The 26168-nt window shown below is 39.1% G+C and overlaps 1 protein-coding gene across 3 annotated transcripts; it reads left to right on the plus strand.

Annotated features, from left to right (window-relative positions):
- On the plus strand, positions 1-24207 carry LOC137983031 (tauropine dehydrogenase-like). Of its 3 annotated transcripts, none has more exons than XM_068830193.1 (4): positions 1-130; positions 410-934; positions 1860-2162; positions 23563-24207. In XM_068830193.1, exons 2-4 carry the CDS (start codon positions 413-415, stop codon positions 23938-23940), a joined length of 1203 nt encoding a protein of 400 aa, XP_068686294.1. In that variant the 5' UTR covers positions 1-130; positions 410-412; the 3' UTR covers positions 23941-24207. The 3 variants fall into 3 exon arrangements, with proteins under 3 accessions (XP_068686294.1, XP_068686293.1, XP_068686296.1); XM_068830192.1 differs by lacking the exons at positions 1-130; positions 410-934; positions 1860-2162 and adding exons at positions 14200-14329; positions 14609-15133; positions 16062-16364; XM_068830195.1 differs by lacking the exons at positions 1-130; positions 410-934; positions 1860-2162 and adding exons at positions 15153-15353; positions 16062-16364.
- Positions 24208-26168: the final 1961 nt, after the last annotated feature.

The raw sequence follows: 26168 nt of genomic DNA on the forward strand, positions 1-26168 counted from the left end.
CCTCGTTCCAAAGTTACAATCGTGCAATCGAGCACGATTAGTGGTAAACCGACCGTAAACCGAAATCTTAGCTCAAGAGCCGCAGTGGAACACCGTCCTTTGTTGTTGTGTGATCGTGTACGATTCGTTGGTATGTACTAAACGTTGCTCGTTTGCTCTTAAACCTCAAATGATCTTCGCGTTCATCTTATACACATTTTTGACTTGATAATGACGTTAACGCGGCAGCGTCACGCTATTTTAGTCAAACTTCAAAACACTAATACAATGAAGACCAAAAGTCATCGTTTTTAGCCATTTAAAAATATAATTTAATGTTTTTCAGTGATGTCTTCTCCCAATTTTTTTAGAATCAAATCATGTATTTATTAATTACTTTCTTTCTTTATATATTTTTATTTTTTTATAGAAAATGAGTTCAGACACTATCAAGTTGTTGATTTGTGGAAGTGGTAATGGAGCACATGCTTTTGCTGGTATTGCATCTTCTCTGAAAGGCACAGATGTTCGAGTGTTGAGTTTGTATAAAGATGAAGCAGAGCGCTGGAATGCTGCAACACAGAAGAAGGACCTTGAGGTCACTTTACATCGAAAAGGAAAGGAGCCAACTTGTATTGTTTCCAGGCCTTCACTTGTAACAAAAAACACAGAGGAAGCTGTACGTGATGTTGACATAGTGGTCTTAGTACTACCAGCATTTGCCCATCAGATTTTTCTAGATGCCCTAAAAAGTCACATTAAACCTGGTACCATATTAGTTGGTCTACCAGGGGAACCAGGATTTGAGTTCCAGGCTCGTAACGCCCTGGGGGACGCTGGGCGCCAGTGCACTATCATGAACTTTGAGTCATTACCCTGGGCATGCCGTACCACTGAGTTTGGAATGAAATCTGAGGTCCTTGGTACCAAAGAAACTCTTCTAGGGGCCATGAAGGTAAGGTACCTAGTAAAGTGATGGTGATGGTGATAATGATGATGATGATAATGATGATGATGATGATGATGCCACTAGGTATCTGCTCTCTTTTTGCTATTCTTTAAGAGGTGCTAAATTTATGGGAAAGGGGTTGTCTCATACACAAAAGGTGCATTTTGAGTTTGGAATGAAATGTGAGGTCCTTGGTACCAAAGAAACTCTTGTAGGGGCCATGAAGGTAAGATAATTAGTAAAGTGATGGTGATAATGATGCCACTAGGTACCTGCTCTCTTTTTGCTATTCTTTAAAAGGTGCCGATTTGTGGGAGAGGGGATGTCTCATAAGGTGCATTTTGATTTAAGATAGCTCACAAGAATCCCCAGCTCTTTCCAGGACTTATGAATATTTTGGTGGACCAATACTACCACCTTAATAATGGTGTCAATCAATTCCCCAGTAATGGCGAATAAGTTATGGTCACTTCCTTAACATAATAGGTTCCCATAGCCAAGTCAAAAGCCTAGCTCATTGACCCCCCATCTGTGACTGAACTATAATCAACATGCCAACACAGTAACATCTTTCAAAGTTTGAATTAAAAAATTGACATTTGCATCATGTTAAGATGGCCCTCAATCGCTTCCATTAATTTTTCAAGCTTTAACCCTTTGAGACCGTAAACCGGCCTTAACCGGCCAGACTTATTTTAGTCTGTCTAACACCAAACTATTTTACTCGCCAATGGGGAACCCCCAAGAGTCAATGGGTTAAAAGGAGAATTAGAGTTTCCTGAGAGTAGCCTGTGGTTATGTTTACTAGTTTTTGTTTTTGTTTTGTGTGTGTGGTTTTTTTTTTTTTTTTTTTTTTTTAGTTAAGAGATGTCCCGTCTGTGATTTTGTTTGCTTGTTTGTTTTTTTTTTTGTTTTTTGTATTATTTTACAGTTAGGAGATGTTCCACCACACAAGGACCCAGTTGTCACACTGCAGTATCTCCTTGGACCCCTCCCTAAGCTGATTGTGTCAGGTCATCTTTTGGGTGTTCAGCTGATGAGTGTCAATGCCTATCTGCACACATCAATAATGTATGGCCAGTGGGAGGGGTGGGATGGGACCCCACTTGATCAGCCGCCTTTGTTCTACAATGGTCTAACAGAGTCTGCGGCCAACCTTCTCTCCAGTATGTGTGATGAAATTGTAAACACTGCCAAGAAAATTGAGCAGAAATCAGGAGTTGACATGTCAAAGGTATGGTTATGTTATGCTATTAAAAACTACAACTGTACAGTAGTGTAGCAGCTCTCGTAACGTATAATTTGATTGGCTCAAAGCAATAACGTAGCAGCTCTCGTAACCTTCTGATTTGTTTGGTATTGTAAACAGCTTCTATTGTTTAAGTCTTAAAGTCATTGTTTCAATTGTTTAGTTTTTTGTTTTTTTGGTTACGGTATTGAGCCAATCACACTATAAGTTAAGAGAGCTGCTACATGACTCAATTACAACAATGCAGCTCATTGCAATTAGGTACCTTTTTTTTTTTTTTAGATTCAAGCTAATTTACATTGTACACACTATCAAACTGAAAGTCATCTTGGACGGTCTCAAGAGGCCTTTCTAAGAATGTCATTAGACCTAATTTGTGAAAAAAAAGCAAACCTATCTTAGTTTGTATCTAATTCATACTAATTTTACTGTTTCTTGTCTTCCTTGTTGTATATATGCAGTAAATTATTACTGGATTCAGTCAGAAAATGGTTCAAATCTATCCTTTTTTTTGTTCCCGCATGGGAAAATGGAAACCTATCGCCCCCTTGCTAAGTATTGTTTCAATTGGTGCCTAGAGTGTCCCGTGCATATACCGGTATTTGGTAGGTTTCAGGGGTAGTGGAAATGCATAAATTTTATCAGGTGGACACAGTACAAACAATGCTGTCGAAGCCGATGTAATGCAAATGGTGTTTTATTGGATCTTTAAACAAAATATACCCTTTTGGAGCTCAATAATGGAATGTCAATTCAATAAACAACACAAGCGGTGAAAAGTGAATATCTAATGGCCTTCGACAACAATTGCATCTTTCACCATTGGATATCAACTGTGGTGTTATGTACAACTCTGAAACCAAATGGCAAATTCCCTCACTGGTAACTAAATTTTCTGGCTGGATATGGGTTCAACAAACTCAGAGAAAGAATCGAACACCTTGAATTCATCAGTGTTTACTGTTGTCTGGCTGTTTATTTATTTTGTTCTCAACTCTGTACAGTCTTCAGATAAAAAAAGTAATTGGAAATGCGACAGTCAGAATTGTTTGAAAGAACGCTTGTTGCCTATTTTGTGCTTATTATCAATGAAAGGTTCTTCAGAAAAGGGTTTGATCCTGACATTTATTTTGTTGCGTATGGTAATTAATGCAATGAAATAGGGATGGTTTTTTGCCTCTTAATCGCAAATATGTTGTTTGTTTCAATAAATTTTTCACTGGAAAAGGTTTTTGTGAAATTTTCCGGCCTTTGTGAATTAATCATGTAGTTTAATATTCCAGCTTAACAAATTTGCATACATGTGTTGAAATGTGATACGTGAGAAGTCAGGAATTTTCTTTCTTACAAATGATTAATAGGTAGTCAAGTTTTTAACGTCAGAAAAACATCTGTTTTGCCATTGTAGTGTAAATGAAGTTTATTTGGGAGGCCAACAATATTTCTTTAAGTTCCTTGTTAATCCAATTTAGTACATGTATATACTAAAACAGTGGATAGCGTTGAACGCGCCGCGCTTGATTAACTACTCAAATTCCAGATATCCTTTGCTATTCACCTCCGATCAGTTCGCGCGAAATTTGCGCCCGAAAAATGTGTAATCTTTGCAGGAATAAATCAGTTAAAATCATCTTTTTTGTGCTATATTATCTCATTGTTTTACTATATACTAAAACAGTCACCTTAGTGTAGGTGGCTAGTGGTGGATATTTACCTCGCCGCTTCACGGTTGGGAAATATCCACCACTAGCCACCGACACTGAGGTGATTAGTTGCTAATTATTGCTACGACTTACGATTGTGAAGATTGTTTACATCACCCGTGCTTTTTGCGAATTTTGAGTGTCATGAAATTACATCATTTGCGTGACATATAGCTCCTTTAACCAAAGACGGAAGTTTCTTGGATAAAAAGTCCCTTGTTTTACTCTGAAAACGACGAACAATTAACTTTCTTTCCCGTAGTTCATTCAGTTGACACAAGGTGATCACGTGCATCGTTATGGCTGCCTAGCACATGATCAATTACTTCTTTTTGACAGAACATCATGACCTTCCCCTTGAATCTTATACGTCACTGACTGCAAAAATTTCAGTGTTTTTACGATCGATTGTCATTAATCTTTCGATGAGAATTCGATTCAGAGTGACATATAAAAAGTATGTTATTTTTTTCTTCATCTGTCTTTTGGCTGGTCTTATACTGTCAACTCCCGGCTTTTACGGTACTTTTTGTTGCAAACGCAAAGCCCAAAAAATTTTTGACCTAGCATCAGATTAGACTGAAGAAGAAGAGAAATTATGAAGCGCAAACCTTCCTTGGTGTGTGCAATAAACGTTTGCTTAGTGCAACTGCAAGACATGCATGACATGCAGGAAAACGTCCGTCAGAGCAATTTGCAAGTTAGTTTTTGTGGAAACTATGTAAAGAAGGAAGAAGTGAATTTTTTACTCCAGAGCTTGTTTTGTTATCTTTAAACTCGATTTATTACCAAAGCCGTATTTATTACCGTATCTATTAGAAAGGCGAGGGACTACTGACTGAAGGAGTTTTCCGCTGGCATACGTCCGATAATTGAAAAAAGTGCGCAAAAAAAATTAAATTAAAAGAAAAAAAACTAGAATTAAAGCAAAACGTATGTTTCATTATGTCACCATGGTTACTGTTAAAACTTTTTTAAAACACGCCAAGGTGTGCGATCTTGAATATTTCCTTTGAGACACTAGGCGAACCAACTACCAGACATAACAAAAATTCAACTTCAGAGCGTGAAGTAATGACTTGTTTTTTTGACTGGTAGGAAAACAATAACTGAAATTTTACTTTATCAAATGGAAATAAGAAAGCCCACAGGTGTAAACGATTATTGTATGTTCCAAACAAACTTACAGGAGCCAGCCAACAACTATAAAATAGCTTGCTATACACCGAAATCATAAATGGCGGCCAACCTGGGTCGAAGTCAGAAGCGGCCAAACATTGACATCGGGAGGCTGTTTTAGGATAAACACGCCAGTATTTTTGAGGAGGGAAGGAGAAAATGAACGATCGACGTGGAAAATTACGTTCCCTGAGTTCTTCTTTACGTGCCAGACGGTCCATCGGTATTAAAAAAACTGACGAGCGATACGGTTGTGGCTGAAATGTTTGAACGATTATGCTTAACAGTTCTTATGTAAAGAGGTAAATTTTAACCTTTAGTAAGCTTAGACATTTTGCGTTTCCGATCCACGGCTTTTAAGGCTTATGGCATAATTGTGTAAAATCAAGTCATCTGTTTTTTGAAGAAATTAAAAGAGCTCTTGTTTTTCTTTTTGTTGCTATTGCTTTTTTAAGAGTCGAAGAATACATCCATCTCAAGGAAAGACCAAGTTTTTTTTCTTTTTAAAATTTAATCCTGGATCCGAATTCGTTGCTAGCAAAAAGCGAAACTTTGTTCAAGCAGGGTGCGAGTGTGGCGGGTAGATGTTGGTTAGATTCAAAGTCTGGTGCGATTTCTTAAACAAAACTGAGGCAAAACTTTCCGAAAAAAGGGAAAAAGTATTAGGTGCTCTCTGGGTAGAAAATGCCGCTCGTTCACGAGGCAGAAATGAAGAAGTTTAATGGGGGAAAAGCGGGGGAAAGCTGGAAGAAGGGGAAACCTCTGAGGATCTATGTGTTTGATGACTTACTTTACAAAGCTCGTAGTTCCTTGAATATTATTGAACACGGTTTATATTATACGTTTAATTTATTCACATCTGCCGTTATTGTACTGTCTCATGGTACCTAACCTTGACTAAATTAAACTGTTTACCACTGCTACAGAAAAGAGCACTACTAAGGACTATATACACAATAAGGCTGGCGAGATTCATAGCAGACCCCTGTTTATCTAGATTAGGTATACTGAACATATTTCAAATTAACTAAATTACACAATGGGCGAGCGTTGTATACAAACAATCAAAATAACTTGCGTTCCCTGATATTTCATTGGACTCCTATTTCACCAAACACATCAGAGAGGTTCCATCGATATTTGTACACGTTCAAGATCAAACCAAAATCTGTTTTATACCGAATTGGCCAAGGAACGAATTATGGCAAATTTCAGTTAGCATTTCGCCACAGCCGATAATTGGACATATAAGTATCCTTAAGCATATATAAAAAAATGCTTCCTCTCTCCAAAGCTTTAGAAATGAGCTTAAAGAGTTCATCTTGTTTGACATCCAAAGCCGAGAATGACATCTTGTTTACGGCATTGAGGGAGGGATATGTCGGCCCCTAAACCATATGAGACAAATCCCACGCCTACTCACAGCTCCAAACCGCCCTTCATTACAATTTAACGTAAGATTTCGATGGCTTATATATTCAAGAGAAAAGTCATTTTATCTGTCATATGGTAAGCACTGGAGTCGCAGATTACAAAGTGCACGCATGCGCCCTGCCGAAGGTAACATACATGCATGCATAAAACTTTTTTCATCTCATCTCGAATTTCAGAATAATATCTTCGAGACATTACAGCTAACATACATATATATATACATACATAACTAAAATATAAATAATATTTAAAGATATATTAATCAAAACGAAAAGCCGCTGTACAAAATCCGGCCCTGGATTAGTTTTAAAACCAGTAAACTCAGTGGTACGGGAAAAATCAGGTAGCGCATTTCGCAACGTACTTAGTAAATACGTAAGAAAAAAGAACTAAGACCATAACTGGTTGTTCTAGGTTTATTGAGGGACAGAATGTAATTTCCACGAAGATCATGCATAAGAAGAGAGAAACGGAGAGAAAACGTATTTTTCATATATGCAGGACAAGCCTTTTTTTTTCTTTAACTACTTTTATACAATAATATGAGGAAATTTTGAATGCGCTTATTGCATAGAGATAGAGAGAGTTTGACTTAAGTGGTACGTAAGAGGACAGGTAATCGCAAATATAATCTCTCATTACTCTTATTTACATACCGTTTCTTTGACACAAAAATTACTAAAGGCCAGGCCGAATTTCCTATGATAAAAAAGTCTACGTTAACAGCACGCACCTTGGCTACTCCTTAGTATCTGCCTAGAAATCGTCTTCTCGCTACTTTTTCCTCATTTGATGAGGACCAGTCTTCGCTTGCCTTGCCTCCTTCATGCCCAAAAGAATTCTGGGTAATTCGGCCGTTCCATGACAAGGGGGAAGACCCCGATTCTCATTTCATAGATTTTTATTATGAGTGTGGAGCCACCCAGTCCTACCGGCAAAAATACAGCATCGATTGAAGATTTTAGCTTTCAAAACTTGCTCAAATTGTATCGGTAGGTCCTGGAATTCGTCCACAGAAAAAGGCCAGAGAGACGACTTCACTGGTGCTGTGAACCGCCATGTTTACAACGGAGCAATTTTTAGCGTTCCAGTCTGCATGAAATCATCTCTCACCTGTCTCGAGAAGAAGACCAGACACGCACGGTTCTTACGTTACGTTTATGCCTTACGTTAAATTTAAAAGCCCCTGTAGAATCAAAAAAATCTCAACTCCTTGTCAAAAGTTAACAAGCATCTTAATATTTTTGGTAGGCTAGGTATCGAGCTACTAATTGTCTATATTGTCTGAGTATTGGTGTGCGTTGGTATGAAGCAAGCGATGCAATATACGCCGTGCAGTTCCAAACTCGTGTGATAAGTACATTTTGTCCTCTGAACACTTTAATAGGCTCTATTCCCCGACGACTGACATGATTATCAAGGCAACGGTCAGCGTTGATGACATATTTTATATACCAAGGAGTCAGAATAGCTATGCAAATGTACGGCCCCTGAAGACGTTCTTTCTGCGACTAGACCACATGTGACAGTTGTAGCAAAAGAACAGTTCATCGGCAATGGTTGGTGCTCTGCTTTTGAAAAACTCAGGCTGAAACCCTAAAAATACAAATAAATGAAAAAAACGCACCTGTTATTAATTAATGAAAAACGACAAGTCTGTAATTTCCCTGTTAAAGTGCAAAACGAACGAGTCCATCGTTTGTCATACCCGACTTTTGACCATAACACTGTTTACCCTCATTAATTAGATTAATTTATGTCTGCACAATGGTGAAATAAATCAATGAATGCTTTCCAAATTCTGCTCCTCTAATGCTTGTTATAAGGAAGAAATGTATAGGCATGAAAAAAGATGACAAAATGTAATAAGACTTTTGCAAATCTGGTCTGTGATGACATGGTTTCTAATCGTGAATCTCAACGTTTCACCATGGTAGTGTCAAGTGCGAGGACATCTTGGTGTTTGGAAGAGACTCAAGAGCAGCATGATAAGAGATTGATTGCAGTACTGGAGGGTTAGCAGATGCTAATGTTACCCTAACCTGGAGACGTGCAAGTTCTCAACAGATAAAGTGGAATTTCTGGGGCACGTGATAGGCAAAGATGGAGTGCAAATCGACCCCACTAAGGTGGAAGCTGTCACACAGATGGGGGAACCAACTGACATTGCACAATTAAGGCGGTTCCTTGGCATGGTCAATCAAGTAGGGAAGTACATCCCAAACCTGGCTGACATTACAAAGCCACTGAGAGATCTTCTGAGTAAGAACAATGCATGGCTGTGGACTGAGGCTCAGCAGAAAGCATTTGATGACGTAAAGAAAGCACTAGTCTCTGCGCCAACACTAGCTCTCTATGATCCAGCCAAAGAGACAAGGGTATCAAGGATGCTTCCTCATTTGGTCTTGGCGCAGTTCTCACGCAAGCCCAAGAGGATGGCGTTGGAAACCTGTTGCATACATATCAAGGTCATTGACGCCAACAGAACAGAGGTACGCCCAAGTCGAGAAGGAAGCCCTAGCAGTGACTTGGGCATGCGAAAGGTTATCGGACTACCTCATCGGTAAGCCATTTCATATTGAAACTGATCACAAGCCATTAGTTCCTCTTCTGGGGTCAAAGAACTTAAATGAAATGCCACCAAGAATTCAGCGTCTTCGCGAATGAGGCTGCTCTCAGATTTCAGTATTCCTCTCCCATGTTCCAGGCAAGCGTTTGACGACAGCAGATACCCTCTCAAGAGCTCCGGTAAACCAGGAGCGGCAGTGGGGCTTACAAGAAGAAGAAATAGCCCTGTATGCGCACAGTGTTCTAAGTGAAATTCCAGCCAGTGATAGACGACTGGAAGAGATAAGGGAGCGCCAGGAGGAGGATGAAGTGTGCCAACAGCTCGCAGTCTACTGCCAATTGGCTGGCCAGAAAAAGATAGAGTTCCGGAGGCACTGAAAGGCTATTGGAGTGAGAGAGGAGAAATTACCTTAGTTCGTGGATTACTTCTTAAGGCTTCCAGAGTTATCATACCATCCTGCATGAGAATAGAGATTCTTGATCGTTTGCATGAAGGGCATCAGGGTATCACAAAATGTCGCAGCCGTGCTAAGATGTCTGTGTGGTGGCCAGGCCTTAGTAGGCAGATTGAGGATATGGTTCAGGGATGCCGCAAATGTGCAGAACATCGAACTTTCCGAGCGGAACCCTTATTTCCTCAGTGGTTCCAGACAGACCATGGCAGATCATCGGAACGGATTTGCTTCAGCTAAAGGGCCGTACCTATTTGCTTGTCGTGGATTACTTCAGCCGATACATTGAGCTGGCCTTGCTTTCATCATCCCAGACTACACAAGATGTTATTCAGGCACTGAAATCTATGTTTGCGAGACATGGAATCCCAGACTCTGTCAGATCTGACAATGGTCCTCAGTATAGTTCAGCTGAATTCATCAAATTTGCAAAGGAATGGGGATTTGCAAGTGTAACAAGTAGTCCCAAAGCACCCCCCAATCAAATGGGATGGCTGAACGTGCGGTACAGACTGCAAAGAGTGTCCTGAAGAAGGAGGATGATCCTGCTAAGGCATCGCTTGCATATCGCTCAACACCATTAGAGAATGGTTACAGTCCAGCTGAGCTTCTGTTTGGTCGAAAGATAAGATCCAGAGTTCCACTTGCTGCATTGGAGCTGAAACCAAGCTGGCCTGATTTGTCTATAGTCCGAGGTAAAGAGGAGGTTCGAAAGCAAAAGCAAAAGGCTTACTTTGATTCTCATCATGGTGCAAGAGATCTCGAGAAGATTCCTGTGGGTACCGTCACACGTGGTTTGGGTTCAAGACATGAAAGTTCCAGCGACTGTGACTCGAGAGGCAGAGACACCTCGTTCATACATTGTTAGCAGCCCCAGAGGAAACTATAAGAAGGAACCGGAAGGACCTTACTCCGCTGCACCCTAGCAGTTCAGATTTGAGCAAGCAAGGTCCTAGCAGTCGTGCTTCGAGCGAGCAAGTTCCGGAGGCGATCAAGTTGGATGTTCCAGCAGCTGCCTGTGCAGCGGATACAACCACAACAAGATCTGGGCGTGTAGTCAGGGCTCCCAGAAGATTGGACTTGTGACTGTGCCAGATAAATTCATGAACTGAACGATACGATCTTTAAGTTTACAAAGTTTATGTTATAAGTTAAACCAAACTTTATTACCTTCATGTTTAGTAGTTTGGTTACTCCCTGTAGTTTTTAGGGGAGATGTTGTGATGTTGAAATCGTCATAGTTTGTACTTTGTACCTGATCACGTGACGGGGAGTAAAGACACTTGAGTTCATGAATGAATGGCGTCGTGTTGCTTTTAGTTTACCTCACCGATAATTCACTCAACACAGTCTGCATGAAATCATCTCTCACCTCTGTCTCGAGAAGACCAGACACGCACGGTTCTTACGTTACGTTTATGCCCCTGTAGAATCAACCGAAATCTCAACTTGTTGTCAAAAGTTAACCAGCATCTTATATTTTTTGGTAGGCTACAATACTCGTCACATTTGTTGGAACACCCATCGCCGTTTCCCCCTTCCCGAATGGGGAAAGGGGATGTGGTATAAGCTACGATCTTGTAACACGATGATTCTGACCAATCGCTAAGAGTTCCAACTAAATATGTCTAGTATTTACCGAGTATTGGTGTGCGTTGGTATGAAGCCGTGCGATGCAATATACGCCGTGCAATATTCCGACAGTTCCAAACTCGTGTCATAAGTACATTTTGTCCTCTGAACACTTTAATAGGCTCTATTCCCAGACGGACTGACATGATTATCAAGTGCAACGGTCAGCGTTGAGTGACATATTTTATATACCAACGAGCCAGAATAAGTATGCAAATATATTACGGCCCCTGAAGAAGTTTCTTTCTGCGATAGGACTGACTAAATCAGTTGTAGCAATTGAACAGATCATCGGCAATGGTTGGTGCTCTGCTTTTGAAAAACTCAGGCTGAAACCCTGAAAATATAAAGCTAATGAAAACGACACCTGTTTTAATGAATGAAAAACGACAAGTCTGTAATTTCCCTCTTAAAGTGCAAAAGGAGTCCATTGTTTGTCATACGCGACTTTTGACCATACCACTGTTTACCCTCATTAATTAGGTTAATTTATGTATGCACAATGGTCAAATAAATCAATGAATGCTTCCAAACTCTGCCCCTCTAATGCTTGTTATAAGGAAGAAATGTATAGGCTTGAAAATATGACAACGTAATTAGACTTTTGTAATCACTGGTCTGTCATGATATGGTTTCGAATGGTCAATCTCAACGGTTCACCATGGTGAACCGTTGGTGAGCTGAAAGATAAACAGTTCATTTCTTTAAACAAACGATTCACCATGGTGAACCGTGCCGCAATAGCAGGAAATGTAACGGGATATTTTGGATTTCACATTTACAAACTAGTTTAGATTACAACCTCGGGATAGGATGGTTTTTATGTCCGCCGGAAACTCTTTTCCCCTTACATATCGAGCTAAAGTATCTGCTGAATCGCACGGTGAATCGTTGACAATCACTTCTCAATTGCAATTTGCATACATTAAGGCCATTTTAATTTAACCATCCTGTAAATTCTTCTTGAGTTGGTACCAGCTCCACATCGGCACCACTCGATATATTATTAACCGAACCTCACAAGACGTCAGCGACCCCACCTCTCTAGCTTAATTCCCTTCCTATAACCGTTGTCACGCCTTCAAATGCCAACATCAGTACCGGTGCAAGGAAGATCGCTCTTATTTCGCTCGATGCTCGTCTCGATAATAATTAAGGCCCCCGATGTCATGTGTACGCTACATTAATCAAAGTACACAGTGTCAACTACTTTACATGGAAATGCGGTACACAGCATATTAAAGATGTTCCTTTACACACCACATAGTATTTATAATTATTTGGCCTTCTAAAAACTCTCCAACACATATTCCTTGATTATCATCATGTTCAGAACAACTGCCCACCTTTTTAAATACAAAGCATGCGAAGAGACATTCCGTTTATATTAGTAACAAGTTTACTCTTTTCTAAAGAGACTTGACTTCTGACCTACACCTCTACAGATTTGCCAATTTCCTTGAAGCAAATACAATACTCGTCACATTTGTTGGAACACCCATCCCCGTTTCCCCCTTCCTCCAATGTTGATTTCCACAACGACTAGTAGTCGCCCAAAAAATTCTCACACAACATTGAATTGGGGGAAGGGGATGTGGTATAAGCTACGATCTTGTAACACGATGATTCTGACCATTCGCAAAGTGTTCCAAGGCTGAACATTTACGCACGCATGCGCTGACGGAATGTTTGAAGACGAGACCAGAAAAATATGCAGTACCTCCAGACGTGGCGCTGGAGCGTCGTACCAAACGAGTCATTTCGGCCCGTGCGATCGCTTTTGGACGCAGTTGGCCCTTCGCTGCTTTCTGCTACCGACCTCGTCTCCCGGTACGGCATTGAGGGAGGGATATGTCGGCCCCTAAATCATATGAGACAAATCCCACGCCTACTCACAGCTCCAAACCGCCCTTGTCATTACAATTTAACATAAGACTACGATGGCTTATATATTCAAGAGAAAAGTCATTTTTTTCTGTCATATGGTAAGTACTGGAGTTGCAGATTACAAAGTGCACGCATGCGCCCTGCCGAAGGTAACATACATGCATGCATAAAACTTGATTTCATCTCGAATTTCAGAATAAGATCTTCGAGAAATTACAGCTAACATACATAATATATACAGATACATAACTAAATATTACATCATATTTAAAGATATATTAATCAAAACGAAAAGCCGCTGTACAAAATCCGGCCCTGGATTAGTTTAAAACCAGCAAACTCAGTGGAGGGTGCTAATGGGGTACCCAATTGTCAGTGAACTACTAATTGTTTGTTAGTTTACAACCCTTAAGGGACCGTTCATTTTTTATGGGGTAGGGGGGGCTGGTGGAATTTGGAGGAGTGTAATTTGAAAATTGTATGACCCCCCCCAATTTCCGATTTTTTTTCTCCTGGTTCCCCCCCCCCCCCCCCCCCTTATCAGAGTAATTTTTTGGAAGCCCCCCCCCCCCCCCCTTGAATAAAAAATACATATAGTGTTAAAAGTTACTGCAGCATTAAAATTTCGTTTTGTTACATTTAACATAATTTATTGAAAGAAACCTGAAAGCTAGGAAGCTGCTTTTAACAAATCACTCAAAAGAATGAAAAGTCAATTTCTGCTCTTCTTGTTACAGCCCCCGATGTCATGTGTACGCTACATTAATCAAAGTACACAGTGTCAACTACTATACATGGAAATGCGGTACACAGCATATTAAAGATGTTCCTTTACACACCACATAGTATTTATAATTATTTGGCCTTCTAAAAACTCTCCAACACATATTCCCTGATTATCATCATGTTCAGAACAACTGCCCACCTTTTTAAATACAAAGCATGCGAAGAGACATTCCGTTTATATTAGTAACAAGTTTACTTCTTTTCTAAAGAGACTTGACTTCTGACCTACACCTCTACAGATTTGCCAATTTCCTTGAAGTAAATACAATTGTAGGTCTTGATCTAGGTTTCGATGTCCGCTTGCGCGCAGGCTAGGATGTTCCGGTGTTCCGGTGTTCCGGTGTTCCGGTGTTCCAGCCTTCCTGATTTTAGCACACGTGACCTCGTTCCAAAGTTACAATCGTGCAATCGAGCACGATTAGTGGTAAACCGACCGTAAACCGAAATCTTAGCTCAAGAGCCGCAGTGGAACACCGTCCTTTGTTGTTGTGTGATCGTGTACGATTCGTTGGTATGTACTAAACGTTGCTCGTTTGCTCTTAAACCTCAAATGATCTTCGCGTTCATCTTATACACATTTTTGACTTGATAATGACGTTAACGCGGCAGCGTCACGCTATTTTAGTCAAACTTCAAAACACTAATACAATGAAGACCAAAAGTCATCGTTTTTAGCCATTTAAAAATATAATTTAATGTTTTTCAGTGATGTCTTCTCCCAATTTTTTTAGAATCAAATCATGTATTTATTAATTACTTTCTTTCTTTATATATTTTTATTTTTTTATAGAAAATGAGTTCAGACACTATCAAGTTGTTGATTTGTGGAAGTGGTAATGGAGCACATGCTTTTGCTGGTATTGCATCTTCTCTGAAAGGCACAGATGTTCGAGTGTTGAGTTTGTATAAAGATGAAGCAGAGCGCTGGAATGCTGCAACACAGAAGAAGGACCTTGAGGTCACTTTACATCGAAAAGGAAAGGAGCCAACTTGTATTGTTTCCAGGCCTTCACTTGTAACAAAAAACACAGAGGAAGCTGTACGTGATGTTGACATAGTGGTCTTAGTACTACCAGCATTTGCCCATCAGATTTTTCTAGATGCCCTAAAAAGTCACATTAAACCTGGTACCATATTAGTTGGTCTACCAGGGGAACCAGGATTTGAGTTCCAGGCTCGTAACGCCCTGGGGGACGCTGGGCGCCAGTGCACTATCATGAACTTTGAGTCATTACCCTGGGCATGCCGTACCACTGAGTTTGGAATGAAATCTGAGGTCCTTGGTACCAAAGAAACTCTTCTAGGGGCCATGAAGGTAAGGTACCTAGTAAAGTGATGGTGATGGTGATAATGATGATGATGATAATGATGATGATGATGATGATGCCACTAGGTATCTGCTCTCTTTTTGCTATTCTTTAAGAGGTGCTAAATTTATGGGAAAGGGGTTGTCTCATACACAAAAGGTGCATTTTGAGTTTGGAATGAAATGTGAGGTCCTTGGTACCAAAGAAACTCTTGTAGGGGCCATGAAGGTAAGATAATTAGTAAAGTGATGGTGATAATGATGCCACTAGGTACCTGCTCTCTTTTTGCTATTCTTTAAAAGGTGCCGATTTGTGGGAGAGGGGATGTCTCATAAGGTGCATTTTGATTTAAGATAGCTCACAAGAATCCCCAGCTCTTTCCAGGACTTATGAATATTTTGGTGGACCAATACTACCACCTTAATAATGGTGTCAATCAATTCCCCAGTAATGGCGAATAAGTTATGGTCACTTCCTTAACATAATAGGTTCCCATAGCCAAGTCAAAAGCCTAGCTCATTGACCCCCCATCTGTGACTGAACTATAATCAACATGCCAACACAGTAACATCTTTCAAAGTTTGAATTAAAAAATTGACATTTGCATCATGTTAAGATGGCCCTCAATCGCTTCCATTAATTTTTCAAGCTTTAACCCTTTGAGACCGTAAACCGGCCTTAACTGGCCAGACTTATTTTAGTCTGTCTAACACCAAACTATTTTACTCGCCAATGGGGAACCCCCAAGAGTCAATGGGTTAAAAGGAGAATTAGAGTTTCCTGAGAGTAGCCTGTGGTTATGTTTACTAGTTTTTGTTTTTGTTTTGTGTGTGTGGTTTTTTTTTTTTTTTTTTTTTTTTTTTATTTAAGAGATGTCCCGTCTGTGATTTTGTTTGCTTGTTTGTTTTTTTTTTTGTTTTTTGTATTATTTTACAGTTAGGAGATGTTCCACCACAGAAGGACCCAGTTGTCACACTGCAGTATCTCCTTGGACCTCTCCCTAAGCTGATTGTGTCAGGTCATCTTTTGGGTGTTCAGCTGATGAGTGTCAATGCCTATCTGCACACATCAATAATGTATGGCCAGTGGGAGGGGTGGGATGGGACACCACTTGATCAGCCGCCTTTGTTCTACAATGGTCTAACAGAGTCTGCCGCCAACCTTCTCTCCAGTATGTGTGATGAGATTGTAAACACTGCCAAGAAAATTGAGCAGAAATCAGGAGTTGACATGTCAAAGGTATGGTTATGTTATGCTATTAAACATTACAACTGTACAGTAGTGTAGCAGCTCTCGTAACGTATAATTTGATTGGCTCAAAGCAATAACGTAGCAGCTCTCGTAACCTTCTGATTTGTTTGGTATTGTAAACAGCTTCTATTGTTTAAGTCTTAAAGTCATTGTTTCAATTGTTTAGTTTTTTGTTTTTTTGGTTACGGTATCGAGCCAATCACATTATAAGTTAAGAGAGCTGCTACATGACGCAATTACAACAATGCAGCTCATTGCAATTAGGTACCTTTTTTTTTTTAGATTCAAGCTAATTTACATTGTACACCTATCCCTAACCCTAACCTTGGATGGTCTCAAGAGGCCTTTCTAAGGATGTCATTAGACTTAATTTGTGAAAAAAAAAAAAAGCAAACCTATCTTAGTTTGTATCTAATTCATACTAATTTTACTGTTTCTTGTCTTCCTTGTTGTATATATGCAGTAAATTATTACTGAATTCAGTCAGAAAATGGTTCAAATCTATCCTTTTTTTTGTTTCCGCATTGGGAAAATGGAAACCTGTCGCTCCCTTGCTAAGTATTGTTTCAATTGGTGCCTAGAGTGTCCCGTGCATATAGCGGTATTTGGTAGGTTTCAGGGGTAGTGGAAATGCATAGATTTTATCAGGTGGACACAGTACAAACAATGCTGTCGAAGCCGATGTAATGCAAATGGTGTTTTATTGGATCTTTAAACAAAATATACCCTTTTGGAGCTCAATAATGGAATGTCAATTCAATAAACAACACAAGCGGTGAAAAGTGAATATCTAATGTACTTCGACAACAATTGCATCTTTCACCATTGGATATCAACTGTGGTGTTATGTACAACTCTGAAACCAAATAGCAAATTCCCTGGTAAATAAATTTTCTGGCTGGATGTGGGTTCAACAAACTCAGAGAAAGAATCGAACACCTTGAATTCATCAGTGTTTACTGTTGTCTGGCTGTTTATTTATTTTGTTCTCAACTCTGTACAGTCTTCAGATAAAAAAACTAATTGGAAATGCGACAGTCAAGAATTGTTTGAAAGAAAGCTTGTTGTCTATTTTGTGCTTCATTATCAATGAAAGGTTCTTCAGAAAAGGGTTTGATCCTGACATTTATTTTCTTGCGTATGGTAATTAATGCAATGAAATAGGGATGGTTTTTTGCCTCTAATAGCAAATATGTTGTTTGTTTCAATAAATTTTTCACTGGAAAAGGTTTTAGTGAAATTTTCCGGCCTTTGTGAATTCATGATGTAGTTTAATATTCCAGCTTACCAAATTTGCATACATGTGTTGAAATGTGATACGTGAGAAGTCAGGAAAAGTTTTCTTTTTCTTACAAATGATTAATAGGTAGTCAAGTTTTTAACGTCACAGAAACATCTGTTTTGCCATTGTAGTGTAAAATGAAGTTTATTTGGGAGGCCAACAATATTTCTTTAAGTTCCTGGTTAATCCAATTTAGTACATGTATATACTAAAACAGTGGATAGCGTTGAACGCGCGCGCTGATTAACAACTCAAATTCCAGGTATCCTTTGCTATTCACCTCCGATCAGTTCGCGCGAAATTTGCGCACGAAAATGTTGTAATCTTTGCAGGAATAAATCAGTTAAAATCATCTTTTTGTGCTATATTATCTCATTGTTTTACTATATACTAAAACAGTCACCTTAGTGTAGGTGGCTAGTGGTGGATATTTACCTCGCCGCTTCACGGTTCGGTAAATATCCACCACTAGCCACCGACACTGAGGTGAATAGTTGCTAATTGTTGCTACGACTTACGAGTGTGAACATTGTTTACATCACCCATGCTTTTTGCGAATTTTGAGTGTCATGAAATTACATCATTTGCGTGACATAGCTCCTTTAACCAAAGACGGAAGTTTCTTGGATAAAAAGTCCCTTGTTTTACTCTGAAAGCGACGAACAATTAACTTTCTTTCCCGCAGCTCATTCAGTTGACACAAGGTGATTACGTGCATCGTTATGGTTGCCTAGCACGTGATCAATTTCTTCCTTTTGACAGAACATCATGACCTTCTCCTTGAATCTTATAAGTCACTGACTGCAGAAATTTCAGTGTTTTTACGATCGATTGTCATTAATCTTTCGATGAGAATTCGATTCAGAGTGACATATAAAAACTATCTTATTTTTTTCTTCATCTGTCTTTTGGCTGGTCTTATACTGTCAACTCCCGGCTTTTACGGTACTTTTTGTTGCAAACGTAAAGCCCAAAAAATTTTTGACCTAGCATCAGATGAGACTGAAGAAGAAGAGAAATTATGAAGCGCAAACCTTCCTTGGTGTGTGCAATAAACGTTTGCTTAGTGCAACTGCAAGACATGCATGACATGCAGGAAAACGTCCGTCAGAGCAATTTGCAAGTTAGTTTTTGTGGACACTATGTAAAGAAGGAAGAAGTGAATTTTTTACTCAGAGCTTGTTTTGTTATCTTTAAACTCGATTTATTACCAAAGCCGTATTTATTACCGTATCTATTAGAAGGGAGACTACTGACTGAAGATTTTCCGCGGCATACGTCCGGTAATTGAAAAAAGGCAAAAAAAATTAAATTAAAAGAAAAAACTAGAATTAAAGCAAAACGTATGTTTCATTATGTCACCATGTTATTTAACTTTTTTAAAACACGCCAAGTGTTAGATTTGAATATTTCCTTTGAGACACTAGGCGACCAACTACTAGACATAACAAAAATTCAACTTCAGAGCGTGAAGTAATGATTTTTTTTTTTACTGGTGGAAAACAGTAACTGAAATTTACTTATTATCAAATGGAATAAGAAAGCCCACAGGTGTACGATTATTTTATGTGCCAAACAAACTTACAGGAGAGCGATAAAATAGCTTGCATACACCGAAATCATAAATGGCGGCCAACCTGGGTCAAGTCAGCGGCCAAACATGACATCGAGGCGTTTTAGGATAAACACGCAGTATTTTTGAGGAAGGAAGGAGAAAATGAACGATCGACGTGCGGAAAATTACATTCCTGGTTCTTCTTTAAGTGCCAGACGGTCATCGGTATTAAAAAATGACGAGCTACGGTTGTGGCTGAAATGTTGGAACGATTATGCTTAAAGATCAAGTTGTAAAGAGGTAAATTTTAACCTTTAGTAAGCTTACATCGTTCGATCCGGCCTAGGCTTATGGCATAATTGTGTAAAATCAAGTCATCTGTTTGAAGAAATTAAAAAGAGCTCTTGTTTTTCTTTTTGTTGCTCTTGCTTTTTTTAGAGTCGAAGAATACATCATTCAAGGGAAAGACAGTTTTCTTTTTAATCCGGATCCGAATTCGTTGTACAAAAAGCGAAACTTTGTCAAGCAGGGTGCGAGTTGTGCTGTTGTTGATTCAAAGTCGCGGGGAGGGGGGGGGGGGGGGGGGTTTCTTAAACAAAACTGAGGCAAAATTTTCCGAAAGGTAAAAGTATTAGGTGCTCTCTGGTGGAGAAAATGCCGCTCTTCACGAGGCAGAAATAAAGAAGTTTAATGGTGAAAGCGGCGGGAAAGCATCATTTTGTCCCAACCAGCTGGAAGAAGGGGAAACCTCTTGAGGATCTATGTGTTTGGATTATTTACAAAGCTCGTAGTTCCTTGAATATTTTGAAATGTTTGAGATGTTCACATCTGCCGTATTGTACTGTCTCATGGTACCTACCTGACTAAATTAAACTGTTTACCACTGCTACAGAAAAGAGTACTAAGGACAATAACACGATAAGGCTGGCGAGATCATAGCAGACCCCTGTTTACTAGATTAGGTATACTGAACATATTTCAAATTACTAAATTACAAATGGGCGAGCTTGTATACAAACATCAAAATAACTTGCTTCCTGATATTTATGACTCCTATTTCACAAACATCAGAGAGGCCCATCGATATTGTACACGTTCAAGATCAAACCAAAATCTGTTTATACCTTGGCCAAGAACGAATTATGGCTAATTTAGTTAGATTTGCCACAGCCGATAATTGGAATAAAGTACCTTAACATATATAAAAAATGCTTCCTCTCTCCAAAGCTTTAGAAATGAGCTTAAAGTTCATCTGTTTACATCCAAAGCCCGAGAATGACATCTTGTTTAGCTGTAGTTTCACCGTGTCATTGTTTTGCTTTGTTTCGTCAGTTTTGTTTGTTTACTTTCTAACTCAAACTTATTAATTAACCTAATTGTAGTCTATTTTATTTTATTTCTTGGTTTCCACAACGCAGCCTATCATGTCTGCCTGCTATTCAATATTATATATTAATATTAATACCTTGTATGAATGCTAGATTAGGTGTGCGAACACTACTAACCCTGTGGGTTTTTGCTCGCACATCTCCACCCACATTTATTAATTTGAATTGTTTTATCTGTGGAAATAAAGAAACCTATATGTGAACCTATTAGGACGAGTATTTTAAGAATAGAATGCACTAGCGACGACAAGCCCCTTTTATTTTCGCTGTAAGTGCTATCACTGCTTCATGCAGAAAAAATGACGAACCACTAATTTTAAGATAGTAATGTGTATTGCATCTGGAGGTGTTGTGGAACTCTGCTTGTTCATGGGTGGCGTGTAAGACTGGTTACTGTAACCACTCTTTGGCTCTGATGCTTAATTTGTAAATTTTCCTTGTTTGAAAGTGGAGGTACACAAGATTTAATCAGTGATGCGGCAGCAAAATCCTGAAGAGGCATACATTAGTAAGCTTCAAACCTCACTAGAGTTTGAATCAACAACGGCACAACTCGCACCCTGCTTGACAAAGTTTCTTTTTATTACAACAAATTAGAATCCAGATCCATAAGAAAACTGTCTTTCCCTTGAATGATGTATTCTTCGACTCTTAAAAAAACAAATGCAACAAAAAGAAAAACAAAAGCATTTTTGATTTCTTCAAACAGATGACTTGATTTCACACAGCTAGGCCGGATCGAAAGATGTAAGCTTACTAAAGTTTAAAATTTACCTCTTTACAATTTAATCTTTAAGCAGAATCGTTCCAACATTTCAGCCCGTAGCTCAGCATTTTTTTAATACCGATGACCTTCTCCCACTTAAAGAAGAACCAGGAATGTAATTTTCCGCACGTCGATCGTTCATTTTCTCCTTCCCTCCTCGAAAATACGACGTTGGCCGCCTTTTATGAATTCGGTGTATTTCTAGCTTCTTTATGGAACACAAGAACATATATGTATTTTTTTAATCATACGGAGAGATTAGGTGTAATAAAAAGTAATAGTGTTCATAAAAATGTATTCATTCGAATTGTTCACGACCCAAAGGATATATAAGCTAAGAAAATGGCTGGGCTACTATGACGCTAGGAGTAGTGAGTTTACGACGCAAAACTCAATGAAGTACTTGTGCAGACATCTCGTCGGCAGCACATTTGAAAGTTGAATGGAATTTTACAAAGCTAAGGGTTGATCATTGACATCATTAATTGGGTTGTTAAAATGGAACCAAATAAAATTTTCATGTGATATTTATGACTATTATTATAATCGTTCTGATTTAAACTTAACGTTAGTATTTTGGGTTTCCTTTCATTCTATATGCAATCTGCAATGTATAGTCCACACTGCAAGTTTTTAAACATCTCCAAAAGAGAGAGAAAGAGAGAAGAAGAAGAAGATACTTCAAATCATCCGCTACGCGTTTATACAGTAAATAACTTCAGTTATCGTGAGTAAGTCATCATTTGATGAAATAATGTGAAAATGGCTCCGTAATGACGTCATAAAAACAGCACTGAGATATTTTGATTAAATCTCACTCGTGGTCACTTGTGGTCACCCGTGGTCATTCGTGAGTACTTTTAGACGCTATCCAACTTGTCCCGCCACAAGGTCGGCAAAGCATTGCGAGACAAGACAGACAGCCCCGATGACAATATGGGTATTTGCACTTAATTAAAATGTAACTACCCACAAAAACTAAAAGACCTCAAAATAGGACAGAACATTACGAAATAAATGAACGTGTGAGCCAAAGGGCCTCTGCTGGTACGACGTCTGGGTGACCCCTCAAATGGTCTTAATGACCCCCACTTGAAAAACTTAACTGGAACGCTGCAGCTCAGTACCACCCAACTCAGTGCCTTCTGTTTTTTGTGTAACACGTACCACAGGCGACCCAATGTACGCTCATGGAGTACCGGCATTACTGATTTAAAGGAAACCTGGCAATTTTTTTCTTTTATAAGAAGTCGATTAGAGTATGGTCATATGGTGAAGACTAACTTGTTACTCCACTGACCTCTCTTCATCTAACTTCTCCACACTTTTGTCAGCTGAAGGTGGAAGAAATGTGTAAGCATTTTGCGAGTAACATTTACTTAATTTTGGGGAAAAACGTATGTGATCCTTTTGAGACTAAGATCCTATAAGATCCGGCAAATAACTGGTGACATAACGTCACAGGAACTAGTTTTAGAAATTATTAATTTCTCAACCTCGGACAATGCATTTCTCGTGCTCTGATTTGTTCACTCAATCTCGGTTATCAGCTCATATACCTTGTTTGACCTTATATGGTAAACAATTGCGCTTTGCGTTGCTAAATTAAAGTTCTTTTCGCCAGAAAGCGAAATTTCTCTCCGTGTAAAGCAAAAAAAACCGTTTTTGTGGAAAGTTTGGATCAATTCCGAATCTTAGAAGTACACGAAAAGGTAAAAAACGTTTTTGTGATGAGCCTGCGTCTGTCTGACCACAAGGTATTGCACAACATCACATGTTCATCAAGTTTTTTCGATTTCGCTAGGATATTCTCCCTTTTTTCGCTCGTATTTCGTATATCCAAACTTTTGTAGTGTAAGGAATTTAATAAAACAATTATTCCATGCGCGCTTGTTGGATATGAGACTGGTTATAGCCAACTCGTTGGTCATCGTTTACCATCTCATATCCAACGCGCGCTCATGGAATAATTGTTAACTACTGAATTGTTTGCCGTACTCTGACTAATACAGAATCAATGGAAAGCATCCCAAAGCAGTTAATGACTTTGAAAGCTCTCCCAACCAAAAGATAATGACTAAATGAAACGGAACTTTACTTCAGGTTCGATATAATATTAATAACCTGGTTTGAGAGAGTGATAAAACTCAACTTGGCCAGAATGACAAACTAATGCTTAATAAGTTGCTTCGTAGGTTGTTCACATTTATGAGTGGTACATGCGATGCTATCCAGAAGACATCTCAGACAAGACCAACCTCTACACAGCTATACAGACCAATGCTGCCTACCAAGGCCTCAAACACCCAGTCAAGAAGACTGATGAAGGCAAATTCGTACCAGATTTCACGTACCGTTACATGACGGAGGATATCCCTTATGGCCTGGTTGTCATCCGGGGTATTGCTGAAATTGTGGGAATTGAGACGCCAAACATTGACAAGGTGCTTACATGGAGTCAGGAGAAAATGGGCAAAGAATATCTGGTGAATTCAAAGCTGCAAGGAAAAGATATCGCCACATCTCGAGCACCACAGAGATATGGACTCTCCACTGTGGAATCTATCTTATAAGAAATTCTTGGCCACGATGTTGTAGCTAAGGACAAAATTATGTGATCCGGCCGTTTCCATGCAAACGCAACATAAAGCTTCTTATTGTTTCATTTTTTTCTCAAAGGATCGGAAATGATTTCTGGTAAATTTATTTAGTCAAGTTATTTCCATGGTACACCGTTACGGTTACAAATTTTTGGTTTTTGGGATATGTAAAATTTTGATTAACCCAAACTGAATCACCAGCTTACTTTAAATTATTGAATTAAAGAACATGTTTTTATGGTTCAGAGGCTCCTTTTATGATAATTATAACGTATACTTTGCGTTCTCGAATCGTTATTAATGGTAACTGCACATATGACATAGTCTCGTGGCGGTTTACAATTCTTCTGTGGGGTGAGATCGGACGTCAGCATATGAAAGGGCCAGTTGCAGCCCCTATCAGTCCATATTTGATCCCAGCAACCCAACCCACACGTTAATGTGAAAGACAGATGAAATCAGAGGTAGTAATAATAGCAACTTTTTGATTCATTTAATTCAATGAAAGGACAGGATACCAGAGGTTATCCCTATCGAGGGTATCCGCCCGCAGCCGGATGTAATTGACTGAGAGTCAATTTTGATGATGGAGGAAAACCGGAGTACCCGGAAAAAACCCTCAAAGTCAGATTGAGATCGACTGAAACTCAGCCCACACTGTGGCCCCAGGCTGGAGTTCAACCCGGGTCACAGGAGTGGGAGGCGTGCTTGATAACCGCTAAACCAACCTGCCTTCCGAATAGTCGACTGCTACACCGTCCCCTACTCTTTTTGAACATTGTGTGGATTCTTGAACGTCCCACAGATTATAAGGAAGACGTGTTGTGAGACGAGACTTAAAGGTTATCGTCCTTATCCGAGAAGACTAGAAAATCTAAGCTTCAGATGTCACGGCATCACGAAGGCAGCACTTTCTCACTCGACCTTAAATGTTGGTTCAGCCGGGTTTTGAACCCGCGACCTCCCGCAACAATGGTGAAGTAAGCTCAAGAAAGATGTCTGAAAATGTTCCAATGTTGGAGCGTGGACTTGACCCTTATCGACCTGATGCCAGAACTCTCTTCAGTCCCAGGCTTCTTCACACTCACCATACATATGGTGCCATACCTAAAGGAGATCGCGTTGATAGATATATTACACGAAATCCAAAATATGTCGCAGTGTCATTTTATGAATTCATGAAGGAATATGTAAGGGAAAGGTAAGGTTAACTAAGAACTGGCCAATCTTATGTACTTTTGAACAGTCACTGTGGCGACTGATAGTTAAGTGCAAGAGTAGTTCATGGGGTTTTCATCATGTGTCTGAAAGGGTTTTCACCGGGGTGTCATAATTATTAAAAAAATCTATGACAACCGTTAAACGTTAAGACTTGCCCTCCTAGGAGGGCATTGTTTAGCTAGGTAAAAGCTATTCTAAAATTAACCTGTAATTTATTCTTATTAGCTTAGTTGCGGCATCTCACAAAGTATTGTTGTTGTTATATTTATTAGAACTGATTTAAGATGGCATCTGGACAATGGCAATCTCTGATTTCTTTCCTGTTACAATATGTTTATCATTGGAACTGGTTTAAATAAAATATTATTACCAACATTATGTTTTAAAAGGTGTCGCTTGCGTTGGGCTTTTAAGTCTTGCCACAGGGAGCTCAGGCTCGGAGAGTTAAAAAAGATTATGAGGATTTGTTTGGGAATCTTGATAACAAACTGAAAAAGATATTTACACGCAAAAGTTCTCAGTAAAAATGCCGTATTTCATTGTATTTTGTCCTGGTGACTTTCTTGCTTTTTGTGTGGTTATTTGCTTGATTGAATGCGATTTAAGTTCAAAAAAGTTGAAACGTTCTGTCATTGCCTGCTCACCAAGACTATTTTACACCACAAAACCTAATAATTACGCACTTTTCATGGAATATTGTTGTCATGCATGTGAATATATGTAGCTATAGTTGGTTTGAGGACAACCTTTTGTAAATACAACTGTATTTTGTGGATAAAAGTTAAGAAAGGTTGTCTTCCACCTTTTAGTGTGTTCTGCTGTCCCTTAAATAGGTGAGCTGTTCATTCTTAAGGCTGTCAAAAGAATTTTTTTAGGGAAAACATTATCAATAACTACAATGTCATCTCAAAAATTTCAACCAAATGTGAGTCATGTAATATTTTTTCCTCAGTAGTAGCAACAGGGTTAACATAACATTG

Source organism: Montipora foliosa, chromosome 13 (genome assembly GCF_036669935.1).
Source record: "Montipora foliosa isolate CH-2021 chromosome 13, ASM3666993v2, whole genome shotgun sequence".
NCBI lineage: Eukaryota > Metazoa > Cnidaria > Anthozoa > Scleractinia > Acroporidae > Montipora > Montipora foliosa.